This window comes from Trachurus trachurus (genome assembly GCF_905171665.1).
Source record: "Trachurus trachurus genome assembly, chromosome: 9".
NCBI lineage: Eukaryota > Metazoa > Chordata > Actinopteri > Carangiformes > Carangidae > Trachurus > Trachurus trachurus.
In genome coordinates this window covers 25,717,792-25,740,653 of record NC_139895.1, presented here as the reverse complement: position 1 = coordinate 25,740,653, position 22,862 = coordinate 25,717,792, and the positions used below count along the sequence as shown (strand labels likewise).

At 41.4% G+C, this 22,862-nt stretch overlaps 4 protein-coding genes across 7 annotated transcripts; 1 reads left to right on the top strand and 3 right to left on the bottom strand.

Annotated features, from left to right (window-relative positions):
- The first annotated feature begins 6 nt into the window (after positions 1 to 6).
- skic3 (SKI3 subunit of superkiller complex) lies at positions 7 to 15,096 on the top strand. 3 transcript variants are annotated; one of them, XM_083979670.1, is made up of 41 exons: positions 7 to 79; positions 431 to 531; positions 659 to 802; positions 983 to 1,074; positions 1,230 to 1,305; positions 1,402 to 1,548; positions 1,663 to 1,761; positions 1,880 to 1,988; positions 2,502 to 2,642; positions 2,784 to 2,882; positions 3,025 to 3,149; positions 3,314 to 3,400; positions 4,640 to 4,743; positions 4,874 to 5,000; positions 5,188 to 5,367; positions 5,509 to 5,633; positions 5,729 to 5,979; positions 6,089 to 6,191; positions 6,303 to 6,485; positions 6,602 to 6,746; positions 6,833 to 6,911; positions 7,725 to 7,786; positions 7,877 to 7,933; positions 8,025 to 8,093; positions 8,458 to 8,532; positions 8,754 to 8,895; positions 9,017 to 9,110; positions 9,200 to 9,277; positions 9,376 to 9,500; positions 9,602 to 9,725; positions 10,209 to 10,433; positions 10,606 to 10,678; positions 10,825 to 10,878; positions 11,082 to 11,193; positions 11,528 to 11,656; positions 11,737 to 11,861; positions 11,956 to 12,120; positions 12,919 to 13,071; positions 13,462 to 13,592; positions 14,308 to 14,437; positions 14,640 to 15,096. In XM_083979670.1, the coding sequence occupies exons 2-41, from the start codon at positions 442 to 444 to the stop codon at positions 14,718 to 14,720; spliced, it is 4,710 nt and encodes a 1,569-aa protein (XP_083835796.1). In that variant the 5' UTR covers positions 7 to 79; positions 431 to 441; the 3' UTR covers positions 14,721 to 15,096. The 3 variants fall into 3 exon arrangements, with proteins under 3 accessions (XP_083835796.1, XP_083835797.1, XP_083835798.1); XM_083979671.1 differs by having other exon boundaries at positions 23 to 86; XM_083979672.1 differs by having other exon boundaries at positions 33 to 137.
- On the bottom strand, positions 14,804 to 17,293 carry LOC310991762 (uncharacterized protein). 2 transcript variants are annotated; one of them, XM_083979673.1, is made up of 2 exons: positions 17,222 to 17,293; positions 14,804 to 16,363 (listed from the first exon to the last, which is right to left on the bottom strand). In XM_083979673.1, exon 2 carries the CDS (start codon positions 16,360 to 16,362, stop codon positions 15,688 to 15,690), a length of 675 nt encoding a protein of 224 aa, XP_083835799.1. In that variant the 5' UTR covers position 16,363; positions 17,222 to 17,293; the 3' UTR covers positions 14,804 to 15,687. The 2 variants fall into 2 exon arrangements, with proteins under 2 accessions (XP_083835799.1, XP_083835800.1); XM_083979674.1 differs by having other exon boundaries at positions 17,200 to 17,251.
- Positions 17,294 to 18,085: 792 nt separating this feature from the next.
- LOC310990896 (uncharacterized protein) lies at positions 18,086 to 22,124 on the bottom strand. The gene is made up of 2 exons (XM_083978437.1): positions 21,311 to 22,124; positions 18,086 to 18,326 (listed from the first exon to the last, which is right to left on the bottom strand). The coding sequence occupies exon 1, from the start codon at positions 22,067 to 22,069 to the stop codon at positions 21,407 to 21,409; it is 663 nt and encodes a 220-aa protein (XP_083834563.1). The 5' UTR covers positions 22,070 to 22,124; the 3' UTR covers positions 18,086 to 18,326; positions 21,311 to 21,406.
- Positions 18,302 to 20,157, bottom strand: LOC310991039 (uncharacterized protein; the record flags this gene model as incomplete). Its single annotated transcript, XM_083978608.1, has 2 exons — positions 18,302 to 19,143; positions 20,122 to 20,157. 2 exons carry the CDS (start codon positions 20,155 to 20,157, stop codon positions 18,424 to 18,426), a joined length of 756 nt encoding a protein of 251 aa, XP_083834734.1. The 3' UTR covers positions 18,302 to 18,423.
- Positions 22,125 to 22,862: the final 738 nt, after the last annotated feature.

Genomic DNA, 22,862 nt, shown 5'->3' with positions numbered 1-22,862 from the left:
TCACTTCCGTGTTATTGGACATGAGCAGTCAACGTAAACACTGGACGGCTCCCAAGTTTTGAGAACATTTACCAAACCTGTAAAAGGTAACTATGGCTGAATCAACTTAAGGAGCTTTGTAATGTGCATAAATTAAGGTATATAATACGTTTTTATTTTAAAGTACATAGTTTGCAGGTCTTGACAAGCTTCAGAGCTAATGCTAACGTGTATGTAGCTAGCTAACTCTGCTAATTCAAATGAACTAACTCCCAGTCAGTCAACTGTCAGGCGTTCACCCAGGTAACAGACAACTGGGGGTCAGCTAACTCGTGTTGGGGTAGGTGGGCACATGCCGTTTGTGTGTTCACCAGGCTGTAAGGCTATCTGTGTTATTTATGACTCAGCGTGACGTGTCAGCATTTCTCTTATGTCTCTTTGTTATACTCAGATAATCTCAAGATGTCTGGTAAAGAGGTGAAAACAGCACTAAAAAGTGCCAGAGAGGCCATTAAAAACAAAGAGTTCAAAGAGGCTCTGAAACACTGCAAGGTAAAGGATTATTTACATGATATGTTCACTGCATGCTCCAACTATTGTGGCTACTGAATAAGGCAATGCACCTCTCACATAGGGATGTTGTGTATAGTTGACTTTTCTCTCAATGATGTGGTTTTAGGCTGTTTTAAAACTGGAAAAGAACAACTACAATGCATGGGTATTCATCGGCTTGGCAGCCAGTGAACTGGACCAACCAGATCAGTCACAAACAGCCTATAAAAAGGCAGTGGAGCTGGAGCCTGAGCAACTACTGGCATGGCAGGTAAAATTCAAGTAGTAAGCGCTAACACTGTTTCTTAGATGTCAGTCATCAGTTGAACTTGCATAGTGATTTATACCATAAACAAATAATGTTGATAATGTGAATGAGGGTCATGCATTTATGTTACTTGTGTCCATGTGTCCAAATATGAACCATGTCAGTAACATGTTTGTGCTTCAGGGTTTAGCCAATCTCTATGAAAAGACGGACCAGTGGGATTTCCAAGTTGAGCTGCCTAATGTTTATCAGAAACTTGTTGAGTTGTATGCTAGGTAAGATATGGGATTGTTTTATATCAGTATGTTTATAAAAACATTATCAAAATGTATGATGGGTTCAGTAGTTGAGCTCACCTCATTAGTTTTTAATGTCATTTTTCTTGTTTGTGGTGTTTATGAGCAATTTTCATTATGTTCTCCATTCCCAGCTCAGACAAAAATAAATGTTATGAGGTGATCAAAAAGGTGTCGGAGATCTATCAGTCTGACAAAGAATATTTAAAGGTATGCAATTTTAAGGCACATTGCCAACACTAATAAAAAATTGGGGTTTTGTGTTACTCTCACACATTTGAATGCATATTTTGTACATGTGGACAGTTGGCAAAGGTTTGGCTGCAGCTCATTAGGCTGAAGGAGGAAGAAGCTGTGGACAAGAAAGTGTTACTGCAGCTATGGCAAGACATGACCCAACAGCTCTCAGAGTGCCTTAATGAGGAAGAGCAGGACAATGAAATCCAGCAGCACGTAAGTTTTCCTAAATGTTAACAAACCAAATCAAAACGGATATGCTTCACCTCGTGGAACCCATTACTGACTATCAGCCTTTTGATAACTATTTTATTTGTTCATGGTCATCAGTTAATCACGGCATTTGAGAGCACCCTGGCTCTTATGGAGGCTGTGCCAGGAGATAAACACAAGAAGATCTCAGCTGACTATGTCAAATGTCTTTCTAAAGTAAGCACACCTTCTTTACATATGTTTCACCAACCATCACAGAAATTAAGTAACAATAAAATGCTGTGTACAGACTTTCCTAAATCAGTTGCTCATCAGGAATCTGCTCTTACTTTAGCTGCCCCAGGAAGAAGCTAAAATGAAAGAAGCCTGTGAGACCATGCTATCCCACTACCCCAACCAAAGTTATCCTCTTGAGGTCCTTTGTTCTCATTACCTCAAAACAGGTAAGACTCTTTTGAATATGTCTGTACTGTGATTTTAGATTTTATGAACAAGACAAGTACAAGTTCTATATTTAATGCCTCAGGGCTGGTGACAGCCATAGCTAGAGGCATATTGTTTTCAAGTTGTCCGTTTGTCCTTCTGTGCGTACGTCCCATTCTCATAGATATGATATCTCAGTAACACTTTTAGAACTTCTTTATATTTGACACAAACATTCAAGAGGACTTAACGATAACTGATTAGATTTTGGTGGTCAAAAGTCAAGATCAGTGTCACCTCAAAAAATACTTTTTAACCATTCCTCAAAACTGAACACAGCAATTATGTCAAGATTTCACACAAATGGTTAATATTTTAGATTAAGTAAATAAACGGGGATGCAATTTAAAACTAGTCTGAACGGCAGACAGCTGCAAAGAGGTGAAGTTGATTTTTTTTTAAAAAGGCCCCAGTCAATCATTGTCAGTGAAGGGCAGAGGCAATCTTAAATCATGTTATGTTTTTATTTGAAGGTATCCTGAATGATGACGCAGTCAGCTGTTTCTCTCGGCTCCTGAATCTGGCCCCTAACTGTGGGTTAGGTCACCTAGGTCTGGGCACCAAAGCACTTCAGGAAGGAAGATACAAAGATGCCATTAAGGACCTTTCACAAGGTACATTTGAGCAAATGAGAAAGACTGAATTCTGTTTGTTGTGTAATCACTCAGTACTTAATAATGACGCAGACGCTTCGTGGCCATCATTGTGATATAGAATGACAGTGGTGGTGGTAAATGTCTCCTCTGTTTTTTCAGGGCTGACGAAAATGGGCAGCAGTACAGGTTGGTACAGTCTGGCTGAAGCTCAGTTTAAAGTGCACCGATACTCAGACAGCGCCACATCATGCTCCCAAGGTATGTTTAATCTGCTATACATAACTATTAGACAAACTGACAATCTCTGATCCAGATATATTCAAAAAATAAAAAGTTTAAAAAGTGTAGAAAACAGGATTTGTGAATGAACTAAACGTCAGCGTTTGTCCGGTTCCCTAAGGTCTGATCATGTGTGTTCCTGGAGACAAGGAGCTCAGGGTCAAACTGCTCAGGATGAAGCTAGAGACTTTAGCCAGATGTGTGGGAGAGGCAGCTGCAGACCAGGCTTTGGAGACATTTTCACAGGTAATGCAATTAACTAATACCTTTTTTTTTTGGTAACTGGGTGTCAAATATTTTAACAGTTACAAGTATTTTATTTATTCTGGATTTAATATGAATGTATTTTGTAGTTGTAATTGTGGATAAACATACAAATGTCATGTTTGTGTTTGTTCATTTTTTTTCAGATTCCAGATGCTGGAAAAGACCCAGTTCTAGTGGCTCTTAAAGGGCGTGCATACCTTAACAAAGGACAGAGTGATCAAGCACTTAAGGTTGGAACTTTCACCTACTATGAGTATTTTCTACACTAATAAAATTGATTGATAGATTTTTTTATAGAAATTGTATAATAACAAAATCTTATTTTGCTATATTTTATTCCAATATTATTATATTTCAGCAAATACTACATTCAAAGCATAGATGATTATGTTTCTGCAACTGGATTTTCTCACAGACAGGCCTCAGTTTGTTTCGGCAGCTAAGAACATATCAGCCACCATTTCACTGATTGTGGTTCCCCACTGGGAAGATGTGTTTTGAGTTCTTTATTATACACTCTGATTTCAGTTGTTGTGCAAAGTTAAGTACAAACCATATCATAAAATATGCAGAGATATAACATGGATGTGTCTCATCCAGGATAGTCAGGAAAAGACAAATGGAAAAGAGGTGAACATTTTTGCAGACTGTTGCAGTAACAACAATCTGGTCCAAAATATTTTTAAAAAAACAAGGAGTTGGTGACTAATTCTAGATAAAAAGGACCCATGTATATGCCGATCTTCATTGATGGCACTACTGTGGAGATCCAGTACAGCACACATAATTCTCAGTCCATCAGTCTGCAAAACTTTCTATAAAGGCTGGTATGAGAACTGTAATGTCTCGGATACAAAGAGCCTGGAGAGAGTGGTGAGGTCAGCTGAGAAGAGCCACTACTAAACAACTCACACTGTCATGTACTGAGGACTTGGCCTAAATATGCTGCCTGTCAAAAGCCACCAGCATCATCAGTGATTCCACTCACCCTTGCCCCTGCCTGTTTTTCCGACCTGCCCTGGGGCAGGGGATAATGCAGCCTCATTAGCAGGACTGTGAGGTTCAGCAAGAGCCTCTACCCAACTACCATTAGACTGCTAAGTAAAAAAAAAATCCATCCCTGACCATGGGTGCACCCTTAAATCGTGCGATACTATGCTCTCACAGCCTCAGAGTCTAACTTGGAGCAATTTTATGCTGTGAAATATTTAACAGTATCTTGTGTGCAGTAACTATGAGTTTCAAGATGTATGTTTTATTTTTTTAATTCATTCTTTTAAATCGTGTTTATGCATAGTCACTAGCTTATTATTTGTTTTTTGTTGTTGTTGTTTTTTATAGATGTTTTCAGAAGATTGATTCTGCTGTGCATCTCTTGGTGCACAGTTTGATCGACAGGATAGGGGTCTTGAATCTTGTTTTAGATCAAACATGGTACAAATTAAAAATAAAATTTGTGTCTTCCGTAGGTGTCATCAGAGTTGGCGGCCTCCAACCCAAACCTTGCCCAGGGTTTAGCACTGAGAGGACTGGTACACGTGGCTGAGGGCCAGCAGCAGCTGGCAGAGCAGAGGTAAAAACAAGCTCATTTATGTTCTTTTATTCCATCTGTTGCACCGACTCCATTAACGTGAACTTAGGTAGAGTAGGCCATTTGTATATTATTAAATTATACAATTCTCCCCTTTTCTTCCATTGTGTAGTTTCTTAAATGCGGCTACCCATAGTCCAAATGGTGCAGAGTATTACTTTTTGCTGGGACAACTCTACTGGGACATGGGAGAGGAGACCCGTAAAGACAGGAGTAAAGTTCATACAAACTTGCTGAAGGTTAGTATGACTGTTGAAAAATCAAGGTTTTGGTTGCTAGTGAGAATTAACTGTATTGCTCCATTTTTGATAATTAAAAACTGCCTCCCTGCCTCATTTACTCTTAAGATTGAATATGTGTCCAACTACTCGACTCTCCCATAAATACATAGCATCATAATTTGAGAGCCTCATTTGTCCATTTCAGGCTGCAAAATTAGATCCACACCATGGCAGTATATTTCGCTACCTTGGACATTATTACAGAGAGGTGGCAAATGATCTTGGCCGTGCACGAGGCTGCTATAAAAAGGCCTTTGAGTTGGACAACGAGGATGCGGAGTCTGGAACTGCCTCAGTGGATCTCAGTATGGAGCAGGGGGATATGGTGAGTCACCTTAATGGTTAACTAAAGCCACATTGTTCTGAGTTTAAGTGTGTTATTGGCTCTAGTTTCACCTATGTATTTACCCATGTTCCCTTCCTTTCAATTTTTTTTACCCCCTTTCCTGTTCCTTGAATGCCATAGGAAACTGCCTTAGCAACACTTGAGTCAGTGATAGAGAAAGCCACTCCGGGCTCAGCTAAATGGGCTTGGATGAGGCGAGGCCTTTACCACCTGAAGGTTGGAGAGAATCAGCAGGCCATAGCTGAGTAAGAATTTCATATCTGATACAACTAAATCTATTGCCTTACTTTAGATGTTTTATGTATATGAGCATTGTTGACCCTTGGGTTTATATTTATAGTCTACAGGCAGCTCTGAGGGCAGACCCAGAGGACTGGGTGTGCTGGGAGTGTTTGGGTGAGGCCTACCTAAACCGCAGGAGCTTCACAGCTGCTCTGAAGGCCTTCGGTAAAGCCCATCAACTGAAGCCCTCCTCCATCTACAGTGTTTACCAGGCGGCTGCAATCAAACAGACGCTGGGCAAGTTCAAAGAAGCAGTCGCCGAGTACTTGCAGATCACTGCACAGCAGGATTATGTTCCTGCTCTTAAAGGTTGGTGTTTGTATGAATGCATCTAATTTTATATAATTTTATGTTTTTTATTGCATGACCTCTGTCTTAACCTGACCATTTAATTAGATTTGTATGGTGTGTTGTTCAGGTCTTGGAGAGTGTCAGCTGTCTCTGGCAAAAAGTTTCATGGAGGACTGCAGAGATGGTGGAGCCATTGACCTCATTCAGCAAGCCATACAGAACCTCTTCAGGTAATGATTAGGCATTTATTCAACTAGCAAGCCTTTATATGAAATGATGCTTTGTTAGTCATTCATATACGGCAGGATCTTTAACTTTGAGTGCATTTCTGTGCTCCTCAGAGCTGTGGAGCAGCGTCCGGACCTGTCCTGTTTGTGGAAGCTGCTGGGAGATGCATGCACCACAGTCAGCACCGTATCACCAAACAGAGTGCAGATCCTAGTGCCTGCCCTGCTGGCTGGTGCAGACCCCAACTCACAGAGCCACATGCTGAACCAGGCTGAGACGATCAAAGTCGGTGAGAGGTATGTCCACAAACAGGCATGGTTTTCCAAGCTGACTATACCATCACTACTCTGTGAAAAGCTCACACTCAATAGCTTCAATGTCATAATGGGTTATTTGGGTTTCTTGTCTGTAGATGCTATGCTCATGCTATTAAGCTGATGCCTGAGGCCCCCAGCCTTTGGTATGACCTAGGGCTCAACTATTACCGCCAGTACAGCGTATCAGAAGCAGAAGCAGACCAGAACTCCCAGTCTGTGGTACTAGAGAAGGCTCAGCAGGTAATATCCTGGATTCATACACAACAGTTTTGCATTGTTTGCTCCCAGGGGTGGCTTTTTTGTGACAGTTTTTTTCCTCTTCTCAGTGTTTGAAAAAGGCCATCATGATGGACAGTGGGAACCACAGCTACTGGAATTCCCTGGGAGTGGTTTCTATGAACAAAAGTAACAATATGCATCCTCATATTTGTAAATTATAGTGGTCTTCCCCATCTGGTTGACACATTGATCAACCTGTCCATGTGTAGTTGACATGATTAATTTCTCTCTCTCAAAAAAAAAAGTGCTGTATCAAAGACCCTTTTGACTGTGTCCTCTTACAACATTTATTCTATTATAATTTATTCTGAAAAGTACTGTTTTGTAGCAATAGCTCTTCAGACTGCTGTATTGTAGCCTCGTAAACCAGCCTCTCGCGGAAATGCATTTCATTTCATTTCTCGGGAGAGTCTGGCCTCATCCCCCCTGCAAGCGTTTGGGGTGGGCGGGAGTAGTAGCAAAGACGGTTTAATATCTTTGGTAGTAGCATTGACAGACAACCCCAGACAACCCCATTCAGCCAATCAGCAAGTTGGTGTAGTGACGGGGCTTTGCACCAGTCGGTCCCTGATTGGCCAACGTGCTGTGTCAATCACAGCGGGCGACGCTGATTGGCTCGGCCTTCTGAGGGTTTCAGTCCAAACACTTAGAATGGGGATGAGGCCAGACTCTCCCTCGGAATGAAATGAAATGCACTTCCGCGAGAGGCTGGTTTACGAGGCTAGCTGTATTGCACAATATACTCAATATGAAAGATGACCCTAGATGACCCCCAACTTGCAGAATTTTTCCAAATGATAAACAAACACCTATCAAGCATTTCAAATTAGACCTAGTATTTTCTTACAGGGCAGTGTGTTGAATGTGAATTGTATACATTTGAAATATCAAACTTGTAAGTTAAGTCTTTCTTTCTTTTCTTTCTTCCTGGCATGTCAGGTTCGGAGAACTTTGCTTTGGCTCAACATTGCTTTATCAAGTCCATACAAGTTGAACCCAATGTATGTACAACACATTTTATCTGGCAATTAATAGCATTATCAGAAAAATATTCTGAAGTTTTTACTAAACCTGATGATATTTCATTACAGAATGTTGTTGCCTGGACAAACCTTGGTACGCTGTATTTGAAGAAGGACAATATAGAGGTATGTATGATCAGTTTCCTTGCATATTGTTCTTGTTTTAATCTTGGCTGGCAGATATTTGTAGTGTTAAAGTCTGGACTTTTTGTCCTAGCTTGCACATGAGGCCTTCAAGATTGCCCAGTCCTTGGAACCACTGTATGTCAACTGCTGGATCGGACAGGTACTGCACCCCACCCGACCTTATCTTATGAAGACATCAATAAACAATGTTTTAAAGGTCGCTTCAGTGCCACCATGTTGTGGAAATTACCATTTGCCTGTAGTTCACTGTGGCCGGGGTCGTCACATACTATATATATTGTACTACAGACTGAGGGATAAATAAGTAAAATTATTGATGGAATTCTGTTGACCTTTCTACAGTGTTAGAAACATGAAAAATGTGATTAGCAATAAAAGATTTTCATTGGAGTGAAAATATTGCAATTTCATGGTTACTATTTATGGGACTAAATGTATTTCTGTCTTTGATATCTTTGTCTGTGTATCTAAATTACATTTTTATCTATTTTCTTTCTTACCAGGCTCTGATAGCAGAGAGAGTGGGAAGCTATGACACAATGGATCTTTTCAGGCACACCACTGAACTCAGCACACATGTGCGTAACCTCCCAAAACCACTTGGGTTTCTATTGTAATACCCACTCATTAGCTAGATAAAGGCAGTTTAATATTGGCTTCAGCTGTCACAGTCATTCTGCTAAATGCTCAGTTATAAGTCTTTTGCTGCTACTGTTAGGTAGCCGCCTTACTTCATCAGACTTTCCTGCTGTTCTCTTTCTTGTCATCTTCATTTCTGTCACTCTTCTTTCCCTGGCAGATGGAGGGAGTGAAAGGTTATGCCTACTGGGTATGTTCCACCCTGCTGGATAAGAGCAACAGAGACTCTGAGCTGTATCGCTACAACATAGTTCAGATGAATGCCATCTCTGCTGCTCATGTGGCACTCAGCAAATACACAGGTATAATGTCTATTTGTGGGGTGATGATGATGCAGGATCCACATATCCCTTGGTTGTATTTGGGTGATGTGTTGGAGATGAATGTTGTGTGACATGAAGTTTCTTTTTTTTTGTCCCCCAGAGAGGATCCAGTCAGATCCTACAGCCTTTATTATGCTGGGCTTCCTGAATGAGCATCTGCATCTGAAGAGACAGGCCTTACAGGCATACCAAAGGTAAATTACACTGACTGAATAAATATTTATATATGAGGCAGATATTTGTCCCATAATTCACTTTTTTCAATCTTTCTCTCTTTCTTCAGAGCTGTTGAACTGTTGCGATCCATGTCCTCAACAGAAGAGCTGGCTTTTGCTCTGGGCAGCTATGGCCGTGCTTTGTGGTAACAACCAACTGTCTCATTATAATGTGTTGTATTTCTTTGACAATACTTCCATTTCTCATAATTCATTCTTGTGTACGTTCCACTGTGTTTCGCAGCACCGCGGGCCAGTGGGAGGAAGCAGTGCATGTTTATAATTCTACTCCACTGCAGGAGCTCAGTGATCTGGCTGGGCTGGCTCTGTCTTACTGCAGGGCAGGACTCATCACAGAGAGCACCAGTGGTGAGGACTGGCAGACACACTGAAATTAGAGATTGTATTTGCCTTCTCATGTCAAAGTGACTGTGAATAAACTATTGTGTGTGTGTTTGTGTGCACCGCAGCCTATGAACGTGCCTTGGCTGTGGCCCCCACTGAGAAGGAGAAAGCTTACATCTTGACAGCTCTGGCCCTGCTGCAGCACCAACAAGGAAACGTAGACTCAGCCAAGACTCTGCTGTTTAAGTGGTGAGAGCCCATGCTGATGTCTGGACTGTATCAGTGGTTTTGTTTGTTTTTGTTCTTGTCCATTAATTGAAATGTGTTGACTTAACCAGTCTTTATTTTCTATTCATGCCAGTAGAGATAGGTAAACAAGCCTTAGTTAAATGTATTACATTTGTTTCAGTTTTCAGAATTTCAATGCAATTCAAGCAGGATTTTCAAGCTAAAACATTATTTTAGTGTCAGTCAGGGACAGGTTACCAAACAATATTGAATTCACATGCCATGACGCCAGAAATACAAACCTGATTGACAAAGGGTATAAGGTGTTTAAGGACTGCTTAGTGTAGATGTGATAGTCTGCTAGTCAAAGCATTTGATTGAGCATAGGGAAAGCTTGACTTAAAAATTGTTATTGACTGCATTATTACTTGATGACTTTGGGAAAATACATGCACTATACTTGCAAGCTAAAAGTATTTCTCTGTTTGCTTTCTGTCTCCACAGCTCAATGTTAAAGGAGCCAATCCCAGAGTCTCTGCTGTGTTTATGTGCCCTTGGGTTGGTGCACAGTGATGCTACACTAGCTGCTGCTGCCCTGACCGAGTTGCTAAAGCAAGGTGCAGCCTCTGGGAGTGTTGTGGAGCAGCGATGTTTACTCACCTGCACCTTGCTTGCCCTGCAGGGTAACTACAGTGCCGTGCAAAGAGAGGCCTCCAGAGCTGTGCACAGGTGAACTTCTTGCTTGAGTTGTTTAGACCCCACTCTACTGCTGCGCTTTACCCTGCAATAGCCTAATGTGTGCACCCCCTGTTTATTTTAAACATCGCACCCACTGAGATGTAGCTGAAGAATCATCATCATGTGAAACAGTGTAGCGACATTGTTTCTGTCTCATTCACAGCAATCCAGGAAACCCCTCACTGTGGGCACTGCTGTCTAGAGTGGTACCACAGTACTACCCCAAGAAGGCAAATGTAAGTCAAACACACAGGCATAACAAACATCCCAAGCACAAACACAGGAAAATACACATATTAAACTAAGCAGCTGCTGTAGTGCTGTAGTGCTGCTGAACAGCTACAGGTGTTTTCTTCATGGTTCTGATGACTGTGTATTTCAGGGTGGAGCAGTGGCTGGGCATGTTGCCTGTCTCTCCAGTATGACCCAAGGAAAGGTAAAACTATGTTGTTTAAATGGCATCGTTTGTAGTTTCTAGTTCACAGTCATTTATTTAATCTAATATTCTGTTCATTTACCTCAAATTTACTATGTTAAATATTTTGTACAAACACAGCTGAAAAGGAAACTTGGTTAAAATTGTCCTGTTCTTCAGTGTTCATAAATTAACCTGAGGTGGTTACACTTGTGTCCCTGCAGAGGGCGTTGTTGTACAGTGGAGTGAACCAGCTGGCTCACGGAAAACACTCTGGAGAGGACAGGAAGAGGAACGCACTGAAGACCATGCAGAGAGCTGTGCTGCTCTGTCCCGGTAAACATTCACATAAAATACACACATATGCAAACACAACAAAGTTCACATACTTAATGAAAATGCAGATGCCATGGAGAATTAACCAGTGTTAAAGAAATTATGAAAAACCCACAGTCTGAAATGTCTGCACGCGAGTGAAATATTTAAAATGTAACTCCACTGTGAGAACCATGCTTCAGCATAATGGTGTCTCTGATATTGTACAGTTGAATGAGGTTTTGCTGTTTTGTGTTTATCCCTGTCCAATCCAGAGCTTTATTTTATTTCATGTACCAAACTGATACTGTGAAATATCTGTGTGATCTGAGTCTCCACCCCTCTCTACCTCCAGATGATCCAGCTGCATGGGCAGGATTAATGGCTGCCTGTCACACAGAAAACACATCCTGTTATCTTTCCGGTTCTGCTCCTTGCAAACAAGGACTGGAGAAAATCCTTATGGCAGTAGTTTCTGAGAAAGGTATGTTTGTTGGGGTGAGGATTTGAAGTGTGTGTTTTTTTATTCTACACAAGTGACACCGACCTCTTTCTTTTTCTCAGTGCGAAACGTGGAGGAGATAGAGCGCCCTCTGGCCCAGACGTTAGAAGGCTGGGTGCTGCAACAGGCAGTGACCGGTCTGGTGCTGGCTGGAGAGCTGGAGCAGGCAGAAGCCCTCTGCACACAGGTTTGATTTGAACACACACAGCAACAACATTGTTTAAGGCTTGTGTTGTTCCTTTCTCTGATGTGTACCATGTGTGCTCTCTGCTTTGTCCCAGGTGCTGAATGTCTCCCCAGAACACCCAGCGGTGATGCTGTCACTGAGACAGGTGCAGTGTCAGCGCCTCCTTCTGGATAATAAGGGCACTGCCCTTCCAGACACAGTGCTGGAGCAGCTCAACAACACGGTGATGATGAACCCCAACAACCTGGGGGCATGGCATGTAAGTGGGCGCACATTCATTTTTTACTTCTCATTAAAATGCTATGATGGCACTTTGTTTTGAAGTGAGATACTAATGATCTGTTACTTTTTAATTTCAAGCACCAGTTGTTTAGTGCTACAAACAGCATCATGCCACATAGTTTATGCAGACAGACAGTATAAAGGCAACAAACTATCAACCAGATATGAACGTACTGCTTGTGTCAGCATCAAATTGTAACTTGTTTGAAAGTTGAGTTCATGTTATACTGAGACAATTTTATTTTATTTTCTTCTCACCAAAACAGACATACCAGCCTAATATCGTGCCTTGCTTGAAGCCTCATGTTGCAGCACTTAATGTCAAATCAGCAGATGAGAAGGCCAATGACCTCAAATATGACAGTGTAAATTAGGAGTTAGAGATGTAAACGTACATCAATATCAGGCTGTCATGGTCAGATCGGTATAAAACGGATCACATAAAAATTATGTCAAGATGCGGGACATACTTTTATTTAATGATAGACATTTCTTGCTGTTTCTTTGTGTCATTTTGTCTTTGGATAAAATATTTAAGCTTTTTAATTCATTGTTGCTGCAAGTAATAAATTAGACATTTGGCTTCATTGTAGTTAAGAAAAAAAAAAACGTTTAACCTTTCCTCATCTCATATTGCCTCTAACAATCTTTTCTATGTCCCTCTTGTCTCACCTCTCATATTCTTTCTCCCACCCATTCCTCTGTACATTTCCCATTCTCACCTCTACTCCCACTCATCCGTGCTTGTCCTGTCACTCTCATCTCCTTCACTCAGTGGCTGGCTAAGGTGTATTGTAGCCAGGGTCTGCTGGTCCAGGCAGTTATGGCTTACAGACAGAGTCTGCAGCTTGCCTCACAGCTCGGCCTGCACAGTAGTCAGGTTTCCAGCCTGCTTCGACTAGCCCTGCTGGCTCTAGGACCCTGTATGGTGAGTTCCTGCAACAATCAAGATCCATAATATTCTTCATTTTCGGGTATAAATAAGATCCTTTTCAGAAATTGAAATTTTAATGGTATTGCAAAATAGAAGTTAAATGATGAGTGTTTTAGCAATAATGGCTGGTAGCATTGAAAATAATGACACACACACAAAGCCAGAGGCAGGCTGGCTACGTTCCTTATGAAGGCAGAAATGAGGTAGAAGGCTATCCAGCTGAATTATGGGATCAATAGCCATGGCCTAATGGAAAAACAAATGAGACAAGAGGGAACCCTTGTGATTTGACTGGAGGAAATGTGGTTTTTAGTCCAATGCTCACATGACAGAGATTCCCATGGTTACCTTGCGTAATTAACCAAGTGTGATCTGACCTCTCAGGCAGGTGTCCCTGGAAACGACTGGAAGGACCTGGTACTAGAAGCCACAACTGAGGTTTTGAAGCTGGGTTCCTCCCCAATGGCTCACCTCTTCCAGGCCCTGCTGCAGTATGTGACCAAGATGGCAGCCAGGTCAGTGCTCCACATGCTGTTGTTTACCTTGCTGCACAAACTATGCAAATGCTTGTGTAAACTGCTACGTGTCAATATGCAAATTCTTCTTTTCCACCATGCCTCCATCTGCTTTTTTCAAGATGTTGGCACTTCTGGAAATGCAAAGCAATTTCCAAAGCAAAGTTTTCCTCTCCTCACATAATAGCCTTCTGTCACTCCTTGACAGACTTGCCAGGATGCTTAACGAGAGTGCTACATTAATCACAGGCTGAAGAGAAGGCATAGGCCAATAGTGATTTGGCTCCTAGAGAGCTCCAACAGGAATTCCTCTGTGCCAGGCATCATCACAATACACCCGCAAGACCTTTTCATGTCTGAGACTTCAATACACTTTACACTTAGAAATAAAAATTGAAATTATAATACAGGATTTCTGGGAGCCAATGAAAAGCTGAGAGAAGGACCGGCACAAACAGCAGTCATATTTTAAGTAGGGGCCAATTAGACTTTTGGAAATTGTAAACTTTCAAAAAAACAAGACAGAGGAAAGACGAGGCAAAATGACAGCACCGCCTGCAGGCAGGGAGGGAGAACACAACAAACTACACTCATTCATACAGCATGACTCAGTTGTAATACGTATATATATAAATATGTCAGAAAAAACTGAAGGGAAAACACAACAGTGACAGACATGAACATGTTTGACCTTTTGTCTGTTTGTCTTCTGCAGGGAAACGAGGCGTTTGTTGGAGAGGCTGGTGTACGTTTCCTCTCAAGACTTTCCAGTGAGTGTGGTGCAGGTGGCCAGCTGGTACCTCCTCAGACACTTGCATGCCAAAGACGACCAGGAGCTGATCACTGTGAGTACACAGCTGCCCACCTACACTAGCCCCAGATGACTGTGGTGATATGTAATGATTTAAAATGCCTGTTCCCAACCAAATCTTGTGTGGAGACGGCATTAGCACAGAAATGTTCAATGTGATGCAGGCTCATGTTTATGCATATTTGTTGTTTATTTTCAACACAATTTTGAGACGTATTTTCTCATCTTTTTTGCAGGTCCTTTTACAATATGCTAAAATAAGGGGAGATCAAAGACTGCTGAAGTTGGATTCACTGCTAGCCTCTTCTTCATCCTGAATGTTCCATATCTACAAATACAGCTCAATGAAATAATGTATTTTAGCTAATTATGAATGCTTGCATAAAATGGACACTAATAATAATATGAAATGTATTAGTTTTACATAATTCTTTGGTTTGCCATTATACAGCATTTAGAAAATCAATGCAGTAAAACAAAATCATGAGTGAAATTCCATATTATTTAAAAATATATGTCAAACAAAATACCCAATATTAACATTCAGGCTGAAATAAAAGCATTGCCTTCAGTATATAAAGATAGTCTCATCTTGATTGCATATAATCTTAACACATGCTGATCTGTCAATTTAACATATGAATGGCTCATTTCCATCACATGTGCAAAAATACATTTTGTTATTATACAGTATATTGTGTTCCTCAAGTTATATGCAGCAGAAACCAGTAACCTATTACACCAGTTACAATTCTTAAGTTGTGGAAGAAAAAGGGAAAACTTTGATTGTCGTTTCTGAAGTTTGATTATACCGTACCCTGAGTTACATTTCTTTTCTAGTTAAACCTGCATTGTGGGAATTTTGTCTCCCCCTTATGGCAGTGAGAGTAATTACACACATACTGTTGATAAAGTCAAAGTTTGTTCTTGCCAACAACTTCTTCCTTTATAAGTCTTGTTTTCTTTTTTTGGGCTATCAGACACTTTTCTTGAATACCTTTTAGGTTTTTCCACCACCCTCTCTCTTCTTGAGCTTAGGCAATCAGTGCTGGGTCATGTATTGGAGTGACTGTCACGGGCACCAGATTTAAAACTCTATTACACATTGATATAGATTTAGTTGTTGTTTTATCACCACCTGTAGCCTTAATTAGCATTGTGTAAACTCTTTCAGGGAGGGTTTGAAAGTTACAACTCATTTACACATAACTCCCACACTACATCTTTAACTTAAGCTTTAGTTTCTCCTAAACTGTTTCGGGTCATTGGTCATGGATCCTCCTCTCAGACCCTACCTGAACAAACATGCTTGGTCATGAGTGTGCAGATGTTTTGCCCACAGCCCCAGCAGGATTGATTTATGTGTGGAGATCCATGGAGGGTCTTTCTCTTGCACAGCAAGCACACCGCTGAACCTTGTGATGCTGCATCGCCTCCTCCGTTGTGGCTTGTAAGACTCTTAGCCACGCTCTGCTGAAGCTCTGTCAGCACATTGCCCGGTGCTTTTGCAATAGCCACCACCTTCACTCTTTTGGGGTCAAACACACAGTCCTCCTCTAGGCCACTGGGCACAGCTTTCATGCCACAATTGGGGGGGACCCAGGCAGTGTCGTATCCCTGTGTGCTCCAGGTGTACTGCATAGGGTGGTTGTCGATGTCAATTCGCTTGACACGGCCAAGACGCACACGCAGCTCAAGGACCACGCGGTCTGAAGGGTTCAAGTTCAATGGGTAACGATCAGCCTTTTTCTTATCACGACTGATGTACACACCTTTTCCCAGCATGCCACCTGGCGACTGCTGAAAGCCGTTGGCAATGATGACTCGTGCATTGGTAACGCTGGTGCCATGGTACATAGTGTAGGTGCCCCGGTCCTTGGGCTCCTGAGCGGCCCCCAGCTCCACACGAGGAGAGTCATCGTCATAGGTCACCTCCCAGCCAAAGAACTGCAGCGACATCCTGTTTCAATAGGATAATATTAATAACAAATTTAGGAGTGATGATATATGACCTTTCATGGCCAATGATTGTAAAATGACTGGATGTAGCTTTACTGCCTCAGTGGACATGGTGTTCTGTTATAAACAACGTTGTGATCCATCAGATTCATACCAGAGAAGAAATTCACCTCTGCAGCCACTAGAAATAATTTTATCATAAGATCAATACATATATGTAGATTGGAACTGAAATGTTCCTGCAGTTTTAAATACAGGGTCACAGCTTTTTATGGCTACTGGCAACAACTGTTGTGTGCTGTAACACCATGTCCTCTATAGGCCTGTGTATCATTTTAAGAGATAATATAGGCCTACCTACATACTGTAGAAATCACAGCTACCTACGTTGTGACCTCATCTACATACTGAACGGGGCACCACTACATCTGGTAAAAGCTACCAAAAGCAAGTATAAAATATGATTCAAAAACACACTAATAACCTGACATTTTCACGGGGCCACAGGTAAGGTAAGGTAATCTGTCCTATTTCTGGTCTTGCACAAGTTAGGTGCTATATGTTGGTTTTCATAGTGTTGAGGTAGCCTATAATCCTGTCACGTTATAAAAATACACTTCATCAAAATGAACTATATCACATTTAACAAATCTAAAGTTGCCAAGCTAACGCTACCTTAGCATTGTTTTATAAGAGAGCATATTTGGACGCTACAGCGGAATGAAGGTGAACAAACTACGGACTCAAACGTCAACTCACTTCCATAAAGTTACTGTCACGATAATTTCATGTAAGCGCTGTGTTGTATAGGTAGGCCAAATATTTTATGTATTTTACCTCGTTTATTAAGTGTACAAACCTTATCGTCGGTCAGGAGCTTCGGTCTGTGACTTCAGTAACTTCCACTTTCTGTTCACGAGATGTTAATTTGTTGTGTATCTACTTTCGTTTTCTTTTACAGTAATGACGCCAGTGTCAGGATGGATTCATTTTGTAAAATGTGTAGCCATGTGATCACGGCCGGTTAGCTCAGTTGGTTAGAGCGTGGTGCTAATAACGCCAAGGTCGCGGGTTCGATCCCCGTACGGGCCAATGAGTCTTTTTTCTCCCCCAGTCCACCGTTGTTCTTTCATCAGAATAATCACAGTGACTGCCTTCTAGTTCTCTTAAAAAAAATACACACATTTCCTATCAGACTATCAGAAACTTGTATTTAGAGAACTGAGTAACATTCAGTCTGTGTTCAGCTGAATTTGGGAATAGGATCAATTGTAGTTTGAAGACTTAATGGTGTAAAGGTGATTCAGACCATCTAGTTATTATAGCTACTTTGTTATTTTGTAGCTGTGTTTGTGCGCCGTACCCCGCCACCCCACCCCCTTATCTTGTCCTCACTTAACAAGGCTGAAAACACCATGCAAGTCATCTAGTGGAAAACTAGTTAAAGTACCTGTAAGAAATCTAAATTTATCCTACAGAAATATGACTGTATTGGCTGTTTGTACCAGAGCTGTCATATTTTTTCTATTTGCATGAGCTTTTAGTAGGCTACCTGCCAAAATTACTTCAGCCCATCTATTTTGCAATTGCATTTAGGCTACTCATTAAGCTGTGGGGGTCATCTGTAGGCCGATAGTTTTTCCCAAATCTCTTCACTGGATATGGAGGCTTACCAAACCAGACATTTTGGTTGCCATAACATAATGAAATTTATTGGCTTTAAATCTGTTAAAGCAAATCAACATCATATAGGACTGTCACATTTAAAAATATAAATCACAACGATTGGTGTGCTCTCACATATAGGCCTAGTGTCATGCTTGACTAGACATGATCAGAGAGAATATACAGCTAGTGCATAAGAAATAACTAATCATTATAAAGACTGATCCAACTATGAATACGATTTTACATAATTTATAGATTCCCACATGTCAGGCAGTGATTATCATGACAGTTTGCACCTATAACACTTAACATACAAAGGCCACAAAGATGTGAATTGTCTTCACACCATAACTCCACTCGGTTTTTTGGACCTTCTTCTGCCCTGGTTTCGTGTCAGGGTTTAGCTGGACAAAAATGCTTGGACATGAGAATACAGATGTTTTTCCCACACTTCCAGCACTGTTGCTTGACGTGTTGAGAACCCTGCTGGGTCTTCCTCTTACACAGTGAACACACCTTCACTTTAGCAGCACCATCTTTTCCAGATGATTTAGCCAGAAGTTGCTGAAGCTCCTTCTCCACGGTGGTGTCTGGTGCCTTTGCAATGCCCACCACCTTCACTCTTTTGGGGTCAAACACACAGTCCTCCTCTTGTCGACTAAACAGCATATTCCCACCCATGGGGGGAATCCAGGCAGTGTCGTAGCCATTCGAGCTCCAGGTTACCTGCATGGGATGGTTGATTGTGTCGATACGTTTGACACGGCCAACACGCACACGTACTGCAAGAATAACGCGGTCTGATGGGCTGCAGTTCCATGGATAAGCAGAGGCTTTTCCCTTGTCGCGACTGACATACACACCTTTTCCCAGCGTGCCACCTGATGACGGTGTGAAACCACTGGCAATGATGAGCCGTGCGCTGGCAACGCTGGTTCCGTGGTACATGGCGTAAACGCCCCGGTTCTGAGGTTTCTGTGATGCCCCCAGCTCGACCCCAGGAAAAGAGGCGCCATCATCCACCACCTCCCAGCCAGAGAACTGCACTGACATCCTGATATAGGAGTGTGACTGAGAGACGGTGTTGTCCAAGTCCGGCAAAAGTCTGTAACCCTGGATGAAAACAGATATGTTGTTAAAGCAGATTTAAGAGTGAACTGAAAAGTGTATCTTTTACAACACAGAGGCAAGAGTCATTTTTATCCTAACCCAGTGGTTGGCACAGTTTTCCTATCACCCCACTTTCTTTCAGTTGGAACCTAATGAAACAATATTATTTATGATGAACTGCATTTCTCTTTTCATGCATGTTTCTCATTGGATTTTTTATTTTAAGTCGATAATAAACCAAACTGTGACTGTCCCTGACAGGAGTATGGCCCTGCACGCAATCTTTATTCCAATCTTTATTCCAATCTTTAATCTCTTCTTGCCTATTTCAACTTTTTAAATCTTCTAGTTAACTTTAATCTTTTAAAACCATATTTTATACATGTCTTTATATCTATTCCTTTGTCTCAATTCCCTTTTACATCATATTGAAATCACTCTGAATTGTCTAGGTACAAATAAACTTGCCTTAAGTTGGTTAAGTTTAGTAAAAAGACCAGGTAGAGGCTAGACATGCCAGATAAGATAGAGTCCAGATAGGTAGAGAGAGTCCAGTGGGAACATAGGGCTGAGGGAACATAGGCACGCTCCCGTTTGGGGGGCATGGATTCAGATTTGTTCATCTTTCTGGTACATTTCTTGTATATAAGTGTTGTAGGTGTTCAGTTTATTTGGAAATTAACACAAAGGCTGCAGATTCAGTGTCATCAGCTGACAACCTTTGCACTTAACACTTTTCCCTTTATGACCCTCCATGGGGACCCTTCCTCCACTGTTTGAACCCACCATGGGTTGGACAATAATCTACTAGGCTACATATACAGTATTTACACAAGTAAAACAAGGCCATGTAGCATGCCCACCTCTAAATGATCACATTAGTGTTTTATACATGGTATATTATGACACCCATTGTTTCATGAGGTTTCTGTTAAGGAGATTTTCTCTACGGCTTTTTGAAGATGAAAGAAAACAACTTACCGTCCGTGAGGAGTCGGTCTCTGCCAGCTGTAGCATACAACTTTCACTTTCTGTTCAGTAAGTTTCACTTGCCTTCTAGCTGACGTCATACATTTTGCGAGTCATGGCTGGAAAGTTTAGTTGGTTAGAGTGTTGTGCTACTAACACCAAGGATGTGGGTTTGATCCACCTATGGGCCAATCAGTCTTTTTTCAATCTCTGCCACTGATGTTGTCATACAGTATGTCTCACCAGCTGTTCATAGTAGGCTAACTCTATTCTAGCTCTCTTAATTAATTACACCCAGATTATCAGAAACTCAAGAATGTTGTTATTTAGAGAACTAAGTAGGCCTAACAGTCAGGGCACAGAAGCCAGGTGACACTGAAAGCGCTGGAGCCACTGTGGGAATAGGATCGATTGTAGTTTGAAGATGTATTGGTGATTCACACCACGTGCTGACATGACAAACAGCGTACTGCTTTATCTTGTATGCACCATCACCGCCCACCCTTTCCCTCCTTATGTTGTCTTGACTTATAAAGTTGAGAACACCATGTCACTCTGTCTTTAAAAATCAAACCTGTGTGATGGAGGTCAGTGGAAAATGTTTTTTTTTTTTTTTTTTTTTTATCAGTCGTGGTTAAAAAAAAAAAGAAAAGAAAAAAAAGTACCGGTATTCAAGTTAGGTTGTGGTTTGCGGGCCAGTCTCCTGGTAGCATATCAATAAGAAATCTAAACATATCCTACAGAAATAGGACTGCATTGGCTGTTTGTACCACAGCTGTCTTTTTTATTTTTATTTGCATGAACCTTTAGTACCTGCCAGAATTACTTTCGGTCCATCCTAAATTTTGCAATTGCATCAGTATAAAATCATGAAGCTGTCTTCACTGGATATGGAGGCTTACCAAACTGGACATTTTGGATGTGATAATGACATTTATTAGCTTTAAATCTGTTTCAGCAAATCAAAATCATAAGAGGACTGTCACATTTAAAAATATACATCACATAAAAGGATTGATGTCCACTAAGTCACACTGCTTAAATACAGAGTCTTGTCTTGACTAGACATGATCAGAGAGAATATACAGCGAATACATAAGAAATAAGTAATCATTATAAAGACTGATCAAATTATGAATAAGACTTTACAGCATTTATAGATTCCCACATGTCAGGCAGTGATTATCATGACAGTTTGCACCTATAACAGTTAACATACAGAGGCTACAAAGATGTGAATTGTCTTCGCACCAAAACTCCACTCTTTTTTTGGACCTTCTTCTGCCCTGGTTTTGTATCAGGGTTTAGCTGGACAAAAATGCTTGGACATGAGAATACAGATGTTTTTCCCACACTGCCAGCACTGTTGCTTGACGTGTTGAGAACCCTGCTGGGTCTTCCTCTTACACAGTGAACACACCTCCACTTTAGCAGCACCATCTTTTCCAGATGATTTAGCCAGACGTTGCTCAAGCTCCTTCTCCACAGTGGTGTTTGGTGCCTTTGCAATGCCCACCACCGTCACTCTTTTGGGGTCAAACACACAGTCCTCCTCTCGTCCACTGGGTACAGACTTCATCCCACAGTTGGGGGGGACCCAGGCAGTGTCGTAGCCATGCGCGCTCCAGTTGTACTGCATGGGATGGTGGTCCTTGTCGATACGCTTGACACGACCAATACGCACACGTACCTCAAGAACCACGCGGTCTGATTGGTTACTATTCTTTGGATAATCAGAGGCTTTTCTCCTGTCGCGACTGACATACACGCCTTTTCCCAGCATGCCACCTGATGACGGTGTGAAACCACCGGCAATGATGAGCCGTGCGCTGGCAACGCTGGTTCCGTGGTACATGGCGTAAACGCCCCGGTTCTGAGGTGTCTGTGATGCCCCCAGCTCGACCCCAGGAAAAGAGGCGCCATCATCCACCACCTCCCAGCCAGAGAACTGCACTGACATCCTGATGTAGGAGTGTGACTGAGAGACGGTGTTGTCCAAGTCCGGCAAGGGTCTCTAACCCTGTCAGGGATTAGGCCTAATACAGAAATGTGATATAACAATAATAATAACTTAAAACCTTTCAAAATACCCAAGGATATGTCGTTAAAGCATATTTAAAAGTGAACTGAAAAGTGTATCTTTTACAACACAGAGGCAAGCAATCGTTTTTATCCTAACCCAGTGGTTGGCACAGTTTTCCTATCACCCCACTTTCTTTCAGTTGGAACCTAATGAAACAATATTATTCATGATGAACTGCATTTCTCTTTTCATGCATGTTTCTCATTGGATTTTGTTTTGCAAAATGATCATAACCCAAACTGTGAATATCTGGCACTGCATGGCAATCTTTATTTTCATGTTTAATCTCTTCTAGCCTATTTCAACTTTTTTAATCTCCTAATTAACTTTAATCTTTTAAAAGCGTATTTAGCTTTCTCTCAATTTCCTTTTACATAATATTATAATATTGAAAGCACTTTGAATTACCTACGTACAACAAATAATTCTGCCTTGCCCTGTGCCCTCTACTGCTTCCTCATATTTGCTCTCTGAATCACCTGTGTTTCCATACTTGTCCTATGTTTTGCTCAAGTGAATCTTGACAGCATACAGTTTTAATTCACTCTTAGGCTATATTGTTTGGTGCATGAATTCAGATTTGTTCAACTTTATGGTAAAAGTGTTGTAGGTGTTCAGTTTATTTGCAAATAAACTCAAAGGCTGCAGTTTCAGTGTCTGACAACCTTTG